A 20453-nucleotide genomic window follows, 5' to 3' on the forward strand; every position below is an offset into this window, starting at 1 on the left:
ATATTATAATATTAATATATATAATAATATAATAACGGAAATAAATTATCATCCGCGATTAGCTCGCGGAGAAATTGACTTCCCTCTTTGAGGAAAGTCATTCAGTCGTGTAATAATCGATTACAATAAAAAATCAATTTCGCCCCTTAATTTGAAACTTCATTTTCATTAAAATTTTCCTACGCAAGCATCGTAAGAAAATCAGAACCGTGACAAAGCTTTAACTTTCAATCTTCTTTTCTAAATAATTAACTCAACTCGTCACGATTCCAAAACATACGCGCTATCGACTTCGAATTTGATAATACTAATTTTCTAATCGTGACCGCTGATATCCAATACTGGATGAAAATCGATGCCGATACCGTCGAGTATTAAGAAACGATGCTCACCGTTCACCCGCTCCGACGGGGCGCAAATTATACTTCCTAATTAGGATTTAGAAATCACGATTGAACGAGACCGCAAAATCGGACTTCTCAGCGCTAACCGTTCGGGTTCTCGCGTCTCGTTTTTCAAACGAGCCGTTATCAGATGACGATCGGACGCCTACGTACGTGATCGTTGGATCAACAGAAAATTCGCGGTATTCAGCGACTTCTTCATGAATCATTGGTCGATTCATCGCATTGAAATTGATTGATACGACCGATTCGAAGAATAATAAAATGAGAATACGAGAAGTAATAGAAAGCCACTTTGAAACCGCGAATTACGACTGTCATCTGATAAGGCTCGAGCAATAATTTTTGTCATTCTTCCTATAATTTCATTTTTTCTATAGACTTATTAGATAGAGTCATTTCGTCGTAGGAATACGCGTATATAGAAGATGCTATAAGAAAAAGGCAAGAAGATGACCGGCAAAACTCGATTTACCTAAGAGTTTTAAAATAGATTCGCAGTGAAGTCAGTCCTCTTCTTATCAGTCCAAGTTTTCTCTCCTGACTCTACAGCCGATCGTTTCCGATACGTTTACCAAGCTATATCTCCACTCGAGAGCGTTCTTCTCTCGAGTGGACAGATACCCTGAGAGAGAGAGGGAGAGAGAGAGAGAGAAAGAAACGATCGATATAATTTGCTACCTTAACTTAAACACCTATAGTAATGTCAGTAAAGCTCTCGTTGACAAAGGAGGCCCGGACCCTCCGTCCTGGGACACGTACCATTCGAACTTCTGATAAAGCTTTGTTTAAAAAATCGGGAGCCTCTCTTCAGCTGATTCCTCGTCGCTCCTAATTTCTATGAAGCTCCGTCCACCGTGGATTCTCGTTCGCTCGGCGAACGATTTCGAATACCGTGAAAGCTTCCTTGAAGCATCCGATGTTCTCGAATCGAGTCAGTCCTCTTCAAGTCTCAATTTTAACGTATTTCGAATCGGCAATTGAAAGTCTTTTCGGGCAGAGCCAAATTCCCAATAGGAATCGTGTAGTTCTCCTTCGGCACCGGCATTATCGTGTAATTCTTCAAGATCGCGGCCAGGACACCGAAGCTCACGTACTGAACCAGTTTGTAACCCATGCAGGACCTCCGGCCGCCACCGAACGGCAGGAAGTGTTCCGGTTTCAATAGTCGTCCGTCCTGCACGAATCTCTCAGGCATGAATTCCTCCGGTGAGGTCCACAAATCCGTGGACATGTTCAGTTGATAATTGTTCAGGAAAATGAACGTATCCTTCTTAATTCTGTAACCTGGAAAAGCGAAATCCCGACTGATAAGCTTCTGGATTTACAGTAAAATTAACAGTTAGAATCGGATAAAGCAATTTTTTAAAACTTACCAGCGATAGAACTGTCCTGATTAGCGACGTGCGGAACGATAGGGCTTGCGATTATCCTGATAGTCTCCAGAATGATGGCTTCTACGTAGGGCAAGGATCTTCTGTACTCCAGTCCAACATAATTGTCAGTGAAACCAAGGGAATCGATTTCTTTTTGCGCCAGTTTCTGAATGTCTGGCCGCGTGACGAGGAATCCCAAGCATTTTACCAGAAGGTTTCCAATCGCGGAGTGTCCACCGATGATGTCCTCTATCACGAAGAGAGCCGCGTTCCAAGAGAGTTGAGGCTCCGTTCGAGTTTTCACGTAATTCAATAGACAGTCCAGGTAGTCTTTCTCGGGGACCACGCCGTTCCAGCTGTTCGACCTTTCAGATATTATGTTGTCGACGATGAACTTGCGAATAGCATGGCTCCAATGCGCCATTCTGGCCATGTTTCTGTGATGCAGCGGAATGAGGAACGGAAGGAAATCGGCGGCGTATCCTTGATTCACCTCGTAGAAAACCTTGTCGAAGTGTAGAACCATTTGGCGGAAACCATTGTGATCGAAGGGGAAGCTCTTCGAGCAGAGGTACGTGATGAAGATATTAGCACAGGAGTGTAGAATCAATGGTTTCGCGTGCACGCCGGTGTTCGACAGCGAGTTCAGATGGTTTATCATGTTGTTCATTTCCATGCGAATGATGCCGTTTAAGTCGTTGTAACGAGCAGAAAAGGCTCGAGGGAACGTGTGAGCTCGTAGCATCTCTCGCCGGCTTTTCTGCATTTCCGACCAGTCACAAAACGCCAGAGCTGTAATATGAAAACAATTTCCTTCTTGAGAAAATTTCTCTCTTTTTTTCTAATACGTTCTAGTTTCAATCATTTGGGAATTCAATGTATACAAAAAATGGGTATTTGGAATGATTTTTTCACTTTGGTCGGATGCATAGTTCGATTTCTGATTTAACGAGTTTCATTGATGCCCACGGAACGAGTTAAACTTGACCTTCGGAAGGCGCTTCGTGATGCGATGACGCGTGTAGGAAACATGTTTCGAAATATTGTCGTCAGGCGAGCGAAAGAAAAAGAGTAGCGCGAAAAATTTGTCGACGCACGTTCTTTCTCCTCTCCCTTTCCGTTCCCGTTTCTCTTTCTCTGTTCCCATCTTTCTCCGACCGTAGGAGAACGCGCACGCGGAAATACAAGGCGCGCGCGTACTCGGCAGAAAATCGATTCATCGGCGCGCGAGCCAGCGGGTCGATTTGAAATCAAAGCGGCTCGCGACCAGACCAGAACAGGAAGTGACCTGGTTTCTCGCGCGCCGCCGGGACACGACGTACGACCGACGGTCGTCGATTTTCGACTTAGCCACGAGAAAAATTTCATACACAGAACGATCTGTCAGGAAACTTTGTTTGTTCGATTGACTACTAATTGTAATATTCCGATGTTGCATCTAAGCGAGAATTTAAAGCGAGAAAAATCTGGTATCGCCTGGTGGATCAGCCTTGATCCTGTTTGCCGGCTGCCAGGTGAGCAAGGAACGCGTGAAAGTGGTACCGTGACCTTTCCGGCTTGCACTTGGTACCGCTTATGCGTTGACCTTAGCACGAGTTTCGGCGTTACCGATGAAAGCACGAGCCACGCGAAAAATAAACGTGCTTGCATTCGTGTGGGCCGACGGTGGCTCACGTGTCATGTACAGTGACAAGGTCGTTAGCATGGGGAACGAGTTTTCAGCAGCCGTGACGAGGTGTCGACGAATTCAATTTTTGTACTGATTCACGCTGAGCCGTTTTCTTTTTTAGATTCATACTTTATGACCGATAGATGGTCCTGACCAGCTCCGCGAGAGGATTACATAATCGTCTTCTGAGCGATTAAAAATTAGCGAGACGAGGCGGCTCGCACGGGAACGAGTCGCCAAGCGCCCGAACAGGACGTCTCATTAATTCCGATCGTTAGGAGCACGATTAATTCTTTTTTTTTAACTTTTGGATTATTGATCGGCGCAAAACGTTTCGCGCCAATTTAGACCGTGGCTCGGATTACAAGGGAACTCGAGAAGGGGTAATGAGAAATTTTCTTACAGTTCTCCTTGTTTCCCCCGAAGAGCAAATTATATCTGATGAAGTTCGGCCTGGAATCGAAGTGGTGTCCCTTGATGTTGAGGACTTCCTTGATGTTCTCCAGCCCGTTGACGACCACGCACGGGACGGATCCCATCCGGAGCTTGATCACCTGGCAGTCGAAGTCCTTAACGAGGTCAGCGAATGCTTTGTAGGGTACGTCGTAGCGTCCCAGGATGTGGAGCGAGCCCAGGATCGGCCACGGCTTCGGACCCGGCGGTTCCGGCAGGGTGTCGTCGTCGTCGACGGCAACGGTCTTGGTGGTCTCCTTCCTAGATCGCAGGTGATCCAGCAGAATCAGGGCGAGCGCCAGGAAGGTGACAGCGATTAGAAAGCACGTGGTCGCTGTCAGTGGGATCATCTTCGGAGCTTCTTCGATGCACTCGCACAACAGGTGGGATTTGGTGGCACCCCGACCTACGGTACCCGGTCACGCAGCGTATTTTCGTGGTGTCCTTAGAAATCTCGTGAATCGAGCGTTTTTTAAAAATGAAATTCTCGTGCAATGGCGCAGTTGTCAGAGGAGACGGGAAGAGATCACTTTCTCCCGGAGGACCGGAACGGTGTCGAACGGACGGCGAGGGATGTGACTGACAGGTTCTGTGTCCCGGTCGCGGGTGTCCCGAACGGATGATGTGTCGTGTGCGTATCTGTGATCGTTGGTAGATCGGTTGGTTGGTCCGTCTGTGAACGGTCTGCCGATCTGGCTCGGTCTGTGGGGATAGGATGGTTGGCCGGCTATCTTATATAGCGGGGCCCGTAATGTAGTCAGCACATTTGCGTCGGCTGTCCGCCTCAACCCCATACATATGGATCCACGGCCGGGACGACGGCGAGAACCGGCGGGCGGGCGGGGGGAGGGGGAGGTTGGTCGGTCTCTCCGTCGTGTGCTCTCTGTCGTAAGTGTATATAACACGACCCGTGGTGTGTTGCCGGTGCTGCTACTGCTGGTAGAGAGACGAATTTCAAGAAAGCAACGAGAGAGCCGACGACGCGACGCGACGGGCTCTCCTCGTCCGTGCGTGGAACGGGAGAGCCCGAAGATGAAGAAGAAGGGCTGGAAAGGTGGAGGGAGCGGAACGGAAGGATGATAGAAGGCATACGCTACACCTGGCGCGGAGGACGGAGGGACAGGCATAGGGGGGAGGATCTCAGAACGGTGAAGGGGCTGGAGGAGCAGGGGATAACGCCACGACGAGAAGAGACGCAGGGAACCAGGCCTCCGGGGAGGGGTTGACGAGTGGAGAGTGGGATCCGTGTAGGGCCCGGAGCCGGGCCAGACTGGGCAACGAAGGGACGCTTCTTGCCCTTGACTTCTCTCCTTAAGGTGCCATCGGGTTTTCTGGCAGCAAGGTGGTGCAGCACCTCGTGAGACCGGCTACTCGCACGTCCAGACCGGACGCGTTTCATTCCGCTCTTATTTCGAGGTACTTGTCGCTTATCCGATTCGGGACGCTGCTTACGACGCTTCCACATTGGCCCTTCGCTCCCAGTACCAACGCCCAACCTGAAAATCATTGGTTTTCCCCGATGGAGAACTAGCCTCGTTAACTTCGCGCCGGCTTTCGAGGATAATTTAAGCCCGAGAGCCATTCAGGGGTGACTTAACGACCATGGCAGAACGACGCAGGGATGAATTCTTAAACGAGTTTCGCGCCGAGAAGGATGCCCGTATTTTATAAGGAAAACTGGTGTAAAACATCTGGTTTCACCTTCTGCGATTAATTCTATCTTCGCCAATTATCTCACAAGTCTGTTCGCACATTTTTCTAATAAATCAAATAAATATATTTCCGGTAAAAGATTTCTTCGACGATCCGGTGAAACATAATAACACAAAAGTCGAAAGTACGCACTGCTTTCGTTGTCTCGATGGTCGAACCGGACACTTTGCTTACGGCTGCAAATTTTATTAAACACAATTCGACTATTCTTTCGATACGGGAAAATCGCTTCTACTGTAGCAAATAAAAGAATAACGAAGTTCCAATAAGAAAAATATCGGAAACGTCGATCGATGTCTTAGCTGCCTGGCCAGCGTCGCAGGGACTCATAGGCAAAAATCGTCGGCTGCGCGTGAACGTCGAACACGACGCCGGTCATAGTAGGTCAGTTCAGTAGAATCGAATTTAAGTCAGACACAATAATATCCGACGTCGGATCTATCCGATCCACGACGCAACTCGAGAACTTTCCTCGGAACATTTGGACAGCCGAACAACAACTCCTACGAGTTTATAATAAAAATGCTTAGCAGGAGATTTTCGATGGTGTCATGAAAAATTCCATAACAAGCCAATAATTCCATGAAAACAACATTCCACGCGATCGAACCCTTGGAATGCCACTTCTCTCTCCCACGAATGTCATTTAAAAATGTGTGAAATGAAGAATGAAAACGGTCGAACGAAGTTTAGATTAAATGGAAAATGAGCCTCCGAGGCGAATGTTGAAAACGGTTGGAACATCCCTGAATGGGAAGTTGGCCCTGAAAGCTCGGATGAGAGAAGGACACGACGCGTTATCGTTATCAGCGTCGATGAGGAAGCACGCGACGAAGAGTACGCTTCGAATTCGTTTGAATCGTTGAATAAAACATGAGGCAGTGGTGTGTATGGTTGTGCGAGAGTACGTGCGAGAACTTCCCCTACCTGTCCGATATTCCCCACCCCATTTCCATCGCGGGACAGCCTTTTTTCCCCTCTTGCGAGGCAATGCGACAGTAGGAGATTGCTTCATCCGTATCGGGAGGCATTATCCAGCGTCGATTTCTGGGAAGCTAGCGGTACCGGCCTCTGACCGGCGGCTCGAAATCAGCTTAGAGAGGAGGCGCGTAACGGGAAAGCTCTCGGACTCTTCTGCGCGGACCCGAAGAAGCTCGTTTTCGTTTCGTCTCGCACAATTTTTCATTTCGCTTTCGATACGAATCGGCCGAGTCTTCTATAGAAACCGCGTAGAAATCGTTTACAAAGGGGTAAATATCGCAACGAGGAAACATCTCTTCTCGTTGAGCGAGATGATCGGGCCTCGCACGCGAAACAAAATTGCTCGTCTATCGAAACGATCCCAGTCACGTGATGATTCTTAAAAATTAGAGGGAGCCTTGTCAATCTTTCCGACGAGAAGGAGAGATCGCTGGTACTCTGTTTCCAAACATGAAATTATTTGGTAGCAGAGATGGCAGGTTTAGGCGGGGCGAATTTGGACCGAAAAAGGATCAATGAGACACCGGCGTTTCTGCCCGAGACCGAATTATATGGAATCGGCTACCGGATTCGTGGAAGACGGCCGTGTTTTCTCGCAATCTTGGCTCGATCTTGATCCCACGCGAGCGGGGCGCCTTGGACAAGCGGAATTTCAAGATCGCGACGCGTCCGCGAAAAGCGAGACGAACCGAGAGGCAGAGGTGGGTCGATTTGATCCGTTCGACGGATATTGAAAACCGGCCAGATTCAATGAAGGTCTCCGCGTCGACCAAAATCAAGGCTTCCCTTCGTTTAACGATGAAGTATTGAGATACCTCGGCTTATCCTTATGTTATAGTACCGAGCAAGTTTTATTTTTATCGCTACAGCCGGACCGTGTTTGTTGTACCTTCTAGCAATGAATTTTTAGACTCAATCGTAACTTAGATTTATCGATCTTATATTAAGAAAAATGAGAGTAAAATATAATGAGGCAGCTAAAACAAGCATAGATTGTTCTAGCAAGAAGAGTGAATCCGAAGAAAGTGAGACAACCATTGCGGTTCGGTGACACACTTTTCAGAAAGAAAAGTGAAACAGCAGTGACGTCAGAATGACAGAAATGAAATGAAATCTTCGAATTTGCACTAAAAGGAATTACATAAACCCGCACTATTTCCCAGCGAGGCATTTTTAATTAATATCGTAAATCCAATCTTAATTGGTCAGAAGAATTTCTTGCCAATGAGCGATACTTATGTCAGCAATTGAAAATTGCAAGAGGCGAAAGTAACATTTATTTCACGTGGAAGATACCGATACTGGTAGTGGCGATGCTGCCATAGATTGATCGCCGAGATAAAATGGCTGCTTGGTATTCGTATTCGTACTGCTGGCCGAAGGCGAGCAGTGCCGAAAATCAAGGCTGCTTGAATATTAGCGACGAATAAAATCGACGGACGGTGTTCCTCGCGTTAGACCAGACCTCGTCCTTCTCTCAAGGTTCCTTAGACGGCAGAAATTAGCTTCGAATACATTGCGGAGATACATATCGAGGTCTGATAAGCTACGGAGATAATCGAAATTAAGGAATATCATACGGCCAACTCTTAAATTCCCTTATCACTTTACACACAGTGACGTCAATTTTAAACTCATATCGACATATGCAAGTTCGGTATTAAATAATTATCAGATATTGGATTCACTAGTCGGATGAATGGTCTAGAAAGATGTAAGAACTAAAGAGTTCAAGAATATTCCACTATCCTGGATAGAAGTCGGTTCCGGCTATGAGGTCACCAGTTATGTAAGAAATTATTGAAAATGTAACGGCTCGTCTCCCACTTTCCTGCTCTTTATCCCTTCTCTCCTGCATCGGGAAAGAGCGCGTCCCGGTGACGTTGATGTCGTTGATCTGCATGTAGCGGTCGTGCATTACGTTCTAACGGTCAAGAGAACGATTTATACTATGCTTAAGTGCACACAGTTGTCTGATCTTTTATTGCAAAACATATTTTTCTATCGTCAAATCGTTCGATTATTCGTCAATTGTTCGATAATATTCCACGTATTATCTCAGTTTTTAATATAAATGACCTTTATATACGAGGATCTGATAATTATTTGATATCGTAACAAATAATAGATTTGTCGTGCTTACGTTGGCCAAGGGACAAACGGGCACAGGGACTTAGCATGGTGTCGCACGTTGGCTTGCAAAATTCGCGACAGATACATTTATGGAGGTGCCGCGACCGCTACCGACTCGCGGTTTTAACGCTATCGATGAATCGTTATGGAGTGCACGCGGGTCATGTTAATGCCAATCGAAGGTAAAAGTTTTTTCTGTCTCGCGACCGGGATTCAGGAAGTCTTGCACGTCTCGCACTGGACTCGGGACGTTGCATAACCCGGCGCCGAGCTGTGATCACGTTCGCACCGCGAAATCGATCATTAGGATCTATCGAGGTTGCCGAGTTCGTGATCACCTCTCCCTTGAAATCGTTAGATCTCAAGAACAGCTAGTCGCGCTACATTTTCGATTCGCGAACTTGATAAGTATCGAGACAGATCTTCATGGTAAAAATCGATCGAGTAATGACAACTGCGTACATGCTGTATCAGTATAAGTAAATTTTACTTCTGACAGGACTACCCTCGCTATGATGTTCATCGGCGCAGGAATTAAATCTGGAGAGTAAGTGCATACCGAGGTAAAAGGGGCGAAGGAGAAAGAGAGAATAGCGCTGTTGCACCTGCGTCACCCACCACGTGGGGTGCCACGGTACCCCGGCCCCGATTACGACACTCTTCCGTGTCGATTTATCTCGAAGACCGGCCGGCCGACCGGCCGGCTACCCGACAGGAGTGACAGAAACGACGACTACACCTCGCAGAGAACCGGTTTTCGGGGCCTCATTCGTTTGAATGTCGCATCGTATAATTTCACCCAGGGACGAACTTTCGCGACGAGCGTCCAATTACTCCCGAGTCGTTCCGATAAAAGGGAAATTAGCTTGGGTCAGTTTGGTACCATTCGAAAACGACTCCTACCGAAAATCGAAAGTACCCTCGTACTCGTTTGCTACCGTTGCGTCGCGCACCGTCCTTCTAATGTCAAGATCACTTTACAGACTTAGTAGGATACGAAATTGAGATTCATAAAATAGAATCCGACCCCTGAAGAGGCTGGGACCTTGCGGAAACCGATCGCTTCATTTGTAAAAAAGATATTATACTAATTTTCTTATCGTCCTTCGTTTGAGTAATCTAATATTTTATAACAGCAGGTATTGCATCGTAATGACTCACTTTCTAAGTTGGCCGCTCTTCAGAGGCGGGCAAGTTCACGTGGATTTGCGTCAAGGTAGGCGAGTCTGCCTCCGGAACCTAGGACAAGAACGCAGTACCCCATGTTCGTCTATCGACCAATCCGAGGTCACGACCAAGTACTTGGACTAAGCTAGTCGGCCGTTTACTGTCCACCGGATCTACAAGAATCCCTAGAGCATCCATTGGGCTCCGTTCTAGTCGGACTAGTCCGTCGAAACTCGTCGCGACTACTCGGCTTAGATACCCGATCCGCGTATCCGATCATTGAACGATTTGACGGCGGATTTAATCGATGGCGTATGATAACGTTCTCAAGGTGATCGTGACCCTTTTTGTAGAACCAAGGCCGGGTGGAAATAGCGAGACCATTTAGCCTGGTGTTAAGATAAGCCAGGTGTGTCGTAAGACTGATTTCCGAAGGATAACTTCGAGATTCGTCCCTTTATTCGCTCAAGGTGTTCTTCTATTGTCGCTACCCGAGCTTCCGTGCCAAATCGCATCCACTTTTTATCCGGTTGCTTAAAAAACGATATTTATATTGTAATTCTCACGCTCAAGGAATCACTAGATCCAGGATCTGGTCCGTGGACCGGACGGAAACGAGACAAATGTATTCGCTCGGTGATTTCGATGCAGCGACGCTGATTTGGGTTTCAAATCGTTGGTCCGGGTGCATCTGCCTAAGTTTCGGCGGTCTAGCCGCGATCGCGACGATGCTGCAGCCGAAAAATATGCGGCTGGCATAATTTCGATTTCGATACCGCATCGAACTTGCAAAAATTCGTGAAACGGGTCTATTGAATGTTTCATAAAAAAGAAGATGCAGATCATCGTTTCATTCGGCGAGTCGAGAATCTCTTATCTGATTATCGGACACAATAGGCTAAGCATTTGAAAATAATATGTTGTGCCCTTAATAAATGTAATTGACGAAAGAAAGGCTGAGTCACTTTCCCTTGGATGATTTTCGAATATGCTTCTCTGAGAACATTATGTTATCAAGGTTGGCACTAGGTAAATTTAGAATGAAAAAAAGGCTCAAGTGAAGTAGAGGGGTAGGATGCGACCTCGTTAAACCGATAACTGTTGTTCGGTTTTTCTCGCGAAAAAGCTGTGCCTCGAACTCGTTCTAGCACCTATATACCTTCGCTGTTTAACCTGTATTCCAATTACACATTCGCCGTAATCAACTGCTCCTCGCAGTTGAACTGCATCCCGCCGGAAATATCACGGTACCCAGATACCTACCACGCCTTCTTCGAGATCAAGTTAACGACGCAGCCGGAGCTATTCCAGGATATACGCCGTGCCGATTAAATTATGCATTAGGTAAATGTTACTCGGGAGAAAACTCAATTAAGCGCTCGCTCTTGCGCCGTCACTTTTCCTTAAAGAAAGCGATTCGTTTTTCCCGCACGACGTTGTTACGAGCCACCAAATATTTTCTTTTAAAAACAGATAAGTGACAACGCGATCTTCCGTGCATTTAATATTAAACAAATCTCCTCTGGAAGCAGAAATATTTTCTCTGCCAGCGAATCGGATTTAGAGCGTCGAGCAGAGTCGAAGGACACGATTGTTCGATAGAAATAGTCGATATGCAATAGGAGAATTCTGTACGCCTACAAGAGGCATCAAAATGCACATAAATCCACGAGATCCTGTTGCGCGGGAGGCTGGAATCTGAATCGCAGGATCCGAATCGTATCGGAAATCCGGAGGCTGCTTCGAATATTAACCCTACCAGCGACTGTGACCTGACCCGGCTGTGACCCGTTAAAGTAAGGAGATCAGACGCGTGTACACGTTTCCACTGCGGCGATCCTCTGGCTTACTTTCAAAGGATCTTGGCGATTCTGATTTATACCGCATACTTGAGCAATCGTTGCTATTATTTATGAGAGCTTTTTATACTTGCTAGAAATAAAATATATTCCTTTTTAATATTTTTTTTTTAAATAACGAACTGATCATTTATTGACATAAAATGTTGTAACGAATCCCTTGACTCAAGATCTATGGTAGATCTTATTCAAATAGCAGTCAGATAGAACGGATGTCGGTTGCCTGAAGGAGAAGGGGAGTTTTATTTTCCCTGCCGAAGGATTCTTGATGCAGCGCTTAGAAGCTAGGTTGCTAGTTAGCTGCTAGCTGAATGCGCTAGGAATCCGGTCTCTAAGCAGTGGTGCCGGTGCCTAGATGCGTACTAAAACCTGTAAGTACAGGTACTAGCCAACTAAACCCTACGATAATCTACCACAAAGTCACGTATCGGCTTCTTGTGCGACTCACACAACCACGATTCTAAGCAACGATTCGTGACTGCGGGCGAAATCAACGCTGGCAGTTTCTCTGCCGCGGATGATGGAATCTTGCCTGGACAGTAACTAGCAAAACTTTACACGTTCTACCCGATGAGGCGTATTTTTATTTCATCTCCTTCGAGAATCCGGTTTCCGAAATCGGCAGGCCAGAGGCCGATCTATTATGTAACGTAGAACAATTAACGATGCTACGGGAGTTCAACGAACTGCCGTATAGCCCAGATCTCGCAAAGATATTCGCACTGACGTCTGTCGTTGCATTTACCAAATCCTCGTCCATCTCGTTGACCTTTTTCCAATGACGTAGAACAAAGGGGTACCAACGTCAGCCGGGTCCCACATTTTGTAATCGGTCGATGCCAAGGAACGTCTCCGAAAGAGTTCAACGGACGGCTGTTCCGTGTTCGAACTACGAATTACCGTCGATCAAAACAAATTGTGTGCTAGGCGCCACGTACGTTCGAACGCCCGATGACACAAACGTCTCCGTCTCTGTCTATCTTCCCGACGGAACCGTGGCCAGGGGGTTTAGGAACTTGCCAGAATTATTGGTTCATAAATTATTCGTGCGAGATCAAAGCAAATACTCGGAGAGCAACGGTGTATACGATAGGGATTCCGAGAATCGATTGAAATAAATTCTCGGATCCCCTACTTCCTGATCATGAACGGCTCCGATCACACCGCGGGAACGTGAATCTTGTTTTTTGTTTCTTTTTTTCGTCGTCACGGTTCCCATGCGACATCGCTTTTCTCGGGCGGACGAGATTTTGCAGCGGACGTCACCGATACACTTTCGGAACTTAAACTCGTTCTGGGATCGCTCGTACGGTCGCAGCTTTCTACGGGCAGGTGGAAGTGAATATTTTCACCAGAAACTTGGTCGTGCCCTCCATGAATCGAAATACCGATTGCGTCATTCGGTATAACAGAGAGATTCCTGCGTGTTGCGATGAATCACTGCCGGGTTCCCTCTCTAGTCGACCGCACCTGGAATACTTCGTTGCTGTTCGTGTAACAGTTCAACCACGAAGACTCCTGTAGATCTAAAGGAGTTCACGACCAATAATATCATCGACCAATAATATCAACCCTGTGCCAAGGTTCAAGCGTTCCCCAACGAACAGGAGCGAAGATCGAACTATCTGTCCCTTCGACCGTCGTTGCTTATTACATTTCACTTTCGTTAAACTCCGTCAACTGTCCAAAACGTTAGACGGGTCGTTTGGTATTTTCGTGAAACCTAAATTTTACATTTTATTTGAACGTTGCAAGTACTGGTACCGACGTCCTCGGGGTGTTTCTTTTTCACGATCACGAGAGTGCTTCCGGAGTAATGGCCGCCGGCCAATGGGAACGAGAATGTTGGCCTTGACATTCACCGGCTCTTGCACGAGCATCGAAGGAAACAAATTAACGACTACCCAGAACCAAGAGCGCGGGACCAGCGTACCTGAACGATTTGCTCTGTTTAATTGTTCGACAACCGATCCGTCTACTGACTGTGAACCACGTCCTCGTGAAAAGGATCAAAAACCACAAAAATCAACTCTCCAATTTTTATATAAATGACGAGTTATTATTTTTCAAGAATCTTGTAATTGAAACTGAAGTCTTGTAATTGAAACTGTTCCTCTTTTCAAATCAGATCGTCGTTCTTTCAATATTCTTCTCATTTTTATGTAGGATACCAAATTTTAGGGGTGGACCATAAATGACACGTTCTTCTCTTTTTCTTTTTCTCTATCCGTGGTATGCGATGTTTAATGCGAACGCGCACGCCCAATACGTTTTTGCGCGATAAGTGAATGAAACTGAGCGCAAAAAGAACTAATGAGATGCGGGAGATGATGTTGGCCTTGACCGACCAGGAAGGGTAGGGATGAACGAGTCCCGATCGTCTGGGTCAGGTAGTACCTCAGAAACTTCCTTGCTTCAAGTTTTACTCGCGGGGATAAACACTGAAACATCTTGTACGACCAGCGCCGATGCCATTTACATATTGGTTTCTCTTTTTTTTTATCATGCTTCATCGACGTTCTTCCCCGCATTATTTCACATCGATCTTTTCTCAAATAACTTTTTTCTCCCCTAAGTACGTATCGAAACTTTGATCAGGCTCTGATCTTGCGTCGACGTGGCGAAAGGAAGAAGGGGTTAAAAACGTTGGGCAATCCTCGAGCCTGGCATGGACGTCGCGTGGGTTTCCACGCACTTTTCAATACGTGAGCGTATTAAATATATGTATCTTATTTACGTCTTAGGGGACAAAGAACTGGGTCTCCGATCTGGGTAAACAGGAGATGATTCACTCGGTAGACACTTTCGAAAATAACGCGTCGTACAGATCGACAAGTGCAATCGGTGATTCGAGGAATAGAACGGTAACTCGGGCTACGTGTACCGTTCCGATTCGTCAATCGCAAACGTCTCGGAAACGTTCGACAGTAAACGTTCGCATACGTCTCGCCGTGTGTGTCGCACATTGATTACCGTTTCGACGATTGATAAAAATAAAACTCCGAGAACCGACTAAACTGGTCGCTTCCTATTGCTCTCTGACGTATCTTTTTTTAGAATTCGCATTTGAAAGTTCGTTAACTCCGATGGGACAATTCCCGGAAGGGGGGGAGGGGGCGGAAGGACTGTTTAAAGGGCTCGTTACGCGATCGGGTTATTTTGTTTCGCGGGACGCAAAGTAGTAAAAGCCCTGGTGGAATCTGGGTTCGTTGGACCCCAGGTCGATCTGACGTAATTTGCTTCCAGGTCGTCCACGGGTGGATTTCCTCTCGGTTCAGCGCGCGTGTTCGCGCGGACGGACGCCGGCCGCGCCGTGCCGTTCGCGGCGCGGCACGGTGTGTTGGTACGAATTTCACCGAAACCTGTTATGCCGCCGACGAAGACGGGTTTACGACTGCAATGGCATCCTCCCGTACCCGAGTGTCGCCGTTTCTCAGACTTTTGCTCCTCCGATTTGTATCGTGACACACTTGATTCGCTCTCCTCTTCTCGCGCGTGCGCGCCTCCGCTCGTTTTACATCTACCGACCATCCCGCCGTGCCGTCCTTTATTCCTTTAATAATGAAAAAACGTGTTCGAGCATTACGTAGACGTTGTTCGAGGCGAGGAAGCCCATTGACAGGCTTTTCCTGTCGCTGCCATCGTCCAATGGGTAATTCATGATCGGTGACAGTGGCCTTACCCCATATACTCTTTGCCAATACAAAACGGTGATGGTGTACATCGTTCATTACCAGATTCGTCACATTGTAGACGTCGACAGGAGTAAGTATCGCCTTCGCAGGAAATGAATTTGGTATATCGAAGTGGAGCACTATTTAGAGTGCTCGGCAAGTGAGCAACAAAAAAAGGCAATTCGATTCCAATCTATGTTGATCGGAGCATGATCTGGGGTCAGCTCATGCATAATGAAATTCTGACTTGCATACGCACCTATCCAACAATGATGCACACGCGCTTACGCAGGTTCACGTGCGTCTACGTGCCTTAACAGAACCAAGTAACACTTGTCATTTCACTATTCCCGCCATTCAACCGTGGATAAACGTGCGCGTGTTCGCCTGTGGCTGAGGTTACTGTTATTACGCTCCAGCTACCTTTTACTTAAAGAAGCAACTTGTTCAGTAGTCACATTTTTCTTTTCGACGAGAATCCAGCTTCTTCTCAGCGGATAAAACGTACTCTGGTATCCCTGCTGAAACCTATTTAATAGAGTCACATTTTTCTGCACGCTCCCGGTCGGAAGAATGCAGTTTCTTCCTAGCAGCTGCATCAGGATTCCCCTCTTCCTTTTCTGTGCCAGCTCGCCTCGCAACGGAGAGGATCGTCCTTGAATACGGAATGACTGGAGCAGCCCTGCGAAGGGCAAGTGTTTACTTTGTAATAATCCCGGGACTCGGTCTCTCGGTCGGCTGCATTTTGATGCGTCTGCATTAGCTTTAATCGCTATATTAGCAGGATCGGCCGGCCGAAATTTAAACGGTGACCCATCGATTCACGCTTCAATGATTCTCACGCTGTTAGTTATTTTAATGCAGAAAATAGACAATAGAATTTGTAGGTAACACGTTTTCCCATTGTTCTCAGGCGGCGAATGAGTTGGTATTCTTGTTCAGAGGATCTTCCCACACCCTTGACCTAGCTTAGTCAGCCAGACACGCTTGAATATGTAAAAGGCGATTATCTCGTAGACATTGTTGCATTCGAACATGGTCGGTCTGTCATCGACTGGCTGAGCTACCGTATATCTCGTCGTTCTCTCCCCCGCGGTGAAAAATCAGTAGTTAAAAATGATTCCGAACGAGTATTTGTGAATGGCTAGATTATAATACTCCGCCTTGTTCTCTCGTTTCGGGGATTTCGAATCAGATAGTAGAGGTATCAGGTATTTGCAGCAAAGATATTGTATGAGCAGGATTTATCTTGATCAATACATTAGTATAATTTGAACGTTTAAGTAATCAGATTCGACTGCCCCACGCATTTAAATCGCTCGCTTGTCTATTAACGTAGACAGTACCAATAGGTAGAGATAATATCTGCATTGCGTCATAAATTATTGAATACGCTGCTGAAATTTAGTTCTCCACCTGATGTGATAAATCTGCGGATTTTATGCGTTCCGTTATGAAATTTATTATTTTTTATAACGATACTGCGAGTGTTTTATTTTGCATAAAAATGTCAGTCCGGTTATTAGCTTTCAATGTGTAAATTCGATCGGCGATATACGTCGGTAATTATGTATTATTAGATTAATAGAACGTGTCAGGTCGTGCGGCAAACTGGGTCTCGGGGTCTCGGTTTCGCGCACGACCGAGCCAATCCGAAGTGGTGCGCGCTGAGCTAGCCAGCCACCACGTCACCGGAGAACGCGGTGTGCACCAGGTGAAAGTCTCAGCCTGCGGAAAATGCGTGGTCACAGGGATCGCGGTTGCGCGAGACCTGGCGTCGATTGCGAGCGAACACGAAATTGTCGATCGGGGCCACGTCCACTACCGCCGTGTCGCGCGACGTTCCACGAGACCGGATTAGCGTTTTTTTTTCGCCACCACCGAACGTCCTGCTTTCAAGTGATCTCTCTTTCTCTCGCGGTTTCCATGCCGAGATTTTTAGCAGCCACGTAACTACGCATTCTTGCGGTGGCGGTAATCGATAGACATCTCACCCTGACGATCGAGTGTACTGCGTTTCTTTCGTTGGTCAATCGTTTTGCGTCTACTTACGCACTATCGGAAACGTTCTGGTCTTCTGTTCGACAATTTCTTCGATTTCGTTTCGCGTGATTTCGAGTGTGGGAACAATTTTTAACGGCGGGCACAGGATTAGCATAAACGGTCTGTCAGGAGTGGCCATCGGCGGGCGCACACGTGCGAACGCGATTTGCAATCAGGCTGAGAGTTTAGTAGGTGACTCCGTTTGCCTGCAATTGATCTCAACGCGTGGTGCGCTCTATTTAAATAGTCCTCGCCTGGATTAATTTCAATTAGCCGAGCCGTTCCGTTCGTTCGAATTCTATTTTAGGTAGTGCCACTTCTACCCATGTTAACAGAAAATCAAGGGACAAGTAGAATCGCTACGATTAAAGGAAATAAATTACTGAGTCTAGGCGTGAGTTACAGGACTTGTAAGGAGAGACAGCCGTAAGATTTAAAAAACAAGTAGAACGCGCTTGGGTTAGATCAAACACATTCATACTTTCTCCTTCGTTTCTGGATCGCGATCGATAATTGACTTCCTTAGAAAGCTCGCAATTTTTCATGCGTGCAAACTTAATGCTTTTTCTACTGTTTAATAATTAAGTATAATTTCTTACGATCGCAGTGCCACTCTCTCTTTCATTTAACTATCACGTGCAAGATACTTCGAATGAATACCTATGCATTCTCGACGCCATTAAATCACTTTCGAAAGTTCAATGTTAAGTATGCTAAACGTAACAATTAACCAAAGCGAGCTCGATATTTTGTCGTACATCTGAATTAATAATTAATCATTCCTCGCCACGTGTTTGGCTGTCAATCATTTTTAAACGACGCATAAGCAAATTCTCGACGGCCGATGACGAAATCGAAGCGAGTGCGTAGTGCGTACACAGTTTAGCTGTGCATCCGAGAAAACACGTGGTCGAATCGAACACGTGCTGTAGGCCAGGTTCAACTTCGTGCTGATACTAAATTTACCGGTCGCCGAGAGCGCCTAGGCTAGTCATCCTAAGCCTCAGGTGTTTTCTTTCACTTGCTTCGCGAAAAATTGCATGCGTGTCACCTAGAGCCACGTTCCGAGGCCATTCCGGAAGAAATCGTATTTTATTCAAGTGCAAACAGATGTCTTTCGTCAAAATTGACGCTCCAGGGGAACAATTAATTTCGTCTTAAGTTTAAACCTGTACATGCTTCGCTCATCATTCCATTTCTCCTATCTTCCAATTGGATGTGCGAAAAGGAAATTAGTGAATTGCTGATTTTCGCAAGTGCACGTACGCGATCTCTCATTTACCTGTTTCGTAGCGCTCTGTCGCATGCGAGGTAATCTCATGTTTATGTAAGTCGCTGCCCCAGCATGTCCCACTCTTCGCCTACTCGTGTTCACCGCACGCGTCACCAGATATTACCTGACTGATTACTCTCGTAATCGGCCGGGGACGAAAAAGCGCACAGTGCATTTCGATGCTCCCAAGCAAAATTCTAGTATTAGTTGTTCAGTGAATTGGATCTACATATATGGTGCAATGAACGAAGCCACGTTTCCTGTGGGAATGTTTTGTTTCTCATTACTACTTAGTAAGGAAGAGTTAAATCTGAAACTTTTCTGCGTAATTTCGCAAGATAGCTGATGCTGATCCGCGCAACTTTTCAGGGTCTGAACGGAAGAATTCCCATCCGAAGTCTCGCGTAGCTTTGATAAAAAAATGAGTGCAAAGAACGAATTCTGCTACTGAAGATTTGATTACTTATCTTCAAGATGATACGTCATTCTTCAATTATCATTCGTGCGACGATTTGCGATACTCCTCTCGAGTCTGTTATCGATCGAACGCGATCAGATTAAGCGGGTAATGTTATGTCATCAGTGGCGTAATGAGACCGCGTTATGCTAGGGAAGCAGGATTCGTGTCTGCTTAAATCTCTGATCACTCGTACGTATTATTTAGATTGAAATTTCCAGGTCGTAAAATCGACACACCGATTCGGAGATCTCAATCTCCTCCATTTCTCCTTACCGACGCTCCGAAGAGGAATTTCGTGAAGAAACGATATCGCTCAGTGAGACGTCGAAGCATTTTATAGCCGGTGGAAGTGTTTTTAGGCCACCATTAGGTCGGGAGTTGTTTATGTCCTCATTTTTATTCGAGAGCAACACGGTTCCTCCCATTTTTCAGAAGTTACGGTTTTCAACGACGGATTCGGCGTAAAGGAGTATTACTGATACAGGAGGAGCTGCTGATAAGAATCGCGGAGGCCTAAGAATAGCGGTACTTTCTTTTTGCTTCACCGGCACCGTGCAGGGTGTCCAAGAATTGCGAAACGCGGATCCTACTTTGTTTTGTTTTGGTCTTGCCCAGACGTCAATTTTTGTATCGTTCAACAAAGACCACCTGGGCGATGCGCGGGGCTCGGCCTCTGCCTCGTCTATTATAATTTTTAATGGGGCATGAAAAAAAGAAACGTAGAATCAGAACTCCGTAATGTATTTCATGGAGTTCCATGAAGCGCGGAGTTCCGCTATCGCATGGGGGAAGGGGATAAAAAATAACGGGAAACCTGAAGACAATGACGAAACGCAGGAGGCTCGGGTTTAGGAAAAAACCCAGAAGAGAGGTAAGAGAAGTAACTGTTACGAGCAATGCCGACTTATTTCTGGAGTCTAGCTACTGATAGTGTCATTTGCAAAATGTCGATGTCGAATTCGACTGACGTTTCAAAACGGCGTGCCTGATAAAAATGCGATTCGGGCACGTATATAAGCGATCCGTACCGAGAAATCGAAAATCGTGTTCATGCGTCGGTGTATAAATTCGTAAGCAACTTTTTCAGAAACAGAAATGAACACGAAAGTCAGAGACAAAAGACGTCCAGTGTTTGTTTAAGGATGTATTGGCTATATAGTCAATCCCAAAAGTTTATGCAGTTTAGAAATGCATTTTTTAAAACGAAATCAGACGTCGGAAGAACATTGCTAATAATAAACAACAAAA

At 46.2% G+C, this 20453-nt stretch overlaps 1 protein-coding gene across 1 annotated transcript; it reads right to left on the reverse strand.

Annotated features, from left to right (window-relative positions):
- Positions 1-41: 41 nt before the first annotated feature.
- LOC108627578 (cytochrome P450 307a1) lies at positions 42-4658 on the reverse strand. Its single transcript, XM_018028886.2, has 3 exons — positions 3853-4658; positions 1781-2572; positions 42-1691 (listed from the first exon to the last, which is right to left on the reverse strand). Exons 1-3 carry the CDS (start codon positions 4250-4252, stop codon positions 1363-1365), a joined length of 1521 nt encoding a protein of 506 aa, XP_017884375.2. The 5' UTR covers positions 4253-4658; the 3' UTR covers positions 42-1362.
- Between the last annotated feature and the right edge of the window lie 15795 nt (positions 4659-20453).

The sequence above is a fragment of the Ceratina calcarata genome, unplaced genomic scaffold, assembly GCF_001652005.2.
Source record: "Ceratina calcarata isolate Rehan_Ccalc_2016 unplaced genomic scaffold, ASM165200v1 scaffold48.2, whole genome shotgun sequence".
Taxonomy (NCBI): Eukaryota; Metazoa; Arthropoda; class Insecta; order Hymenoptera; family Apidae; genus Ceratina; species Ceratina calcarata.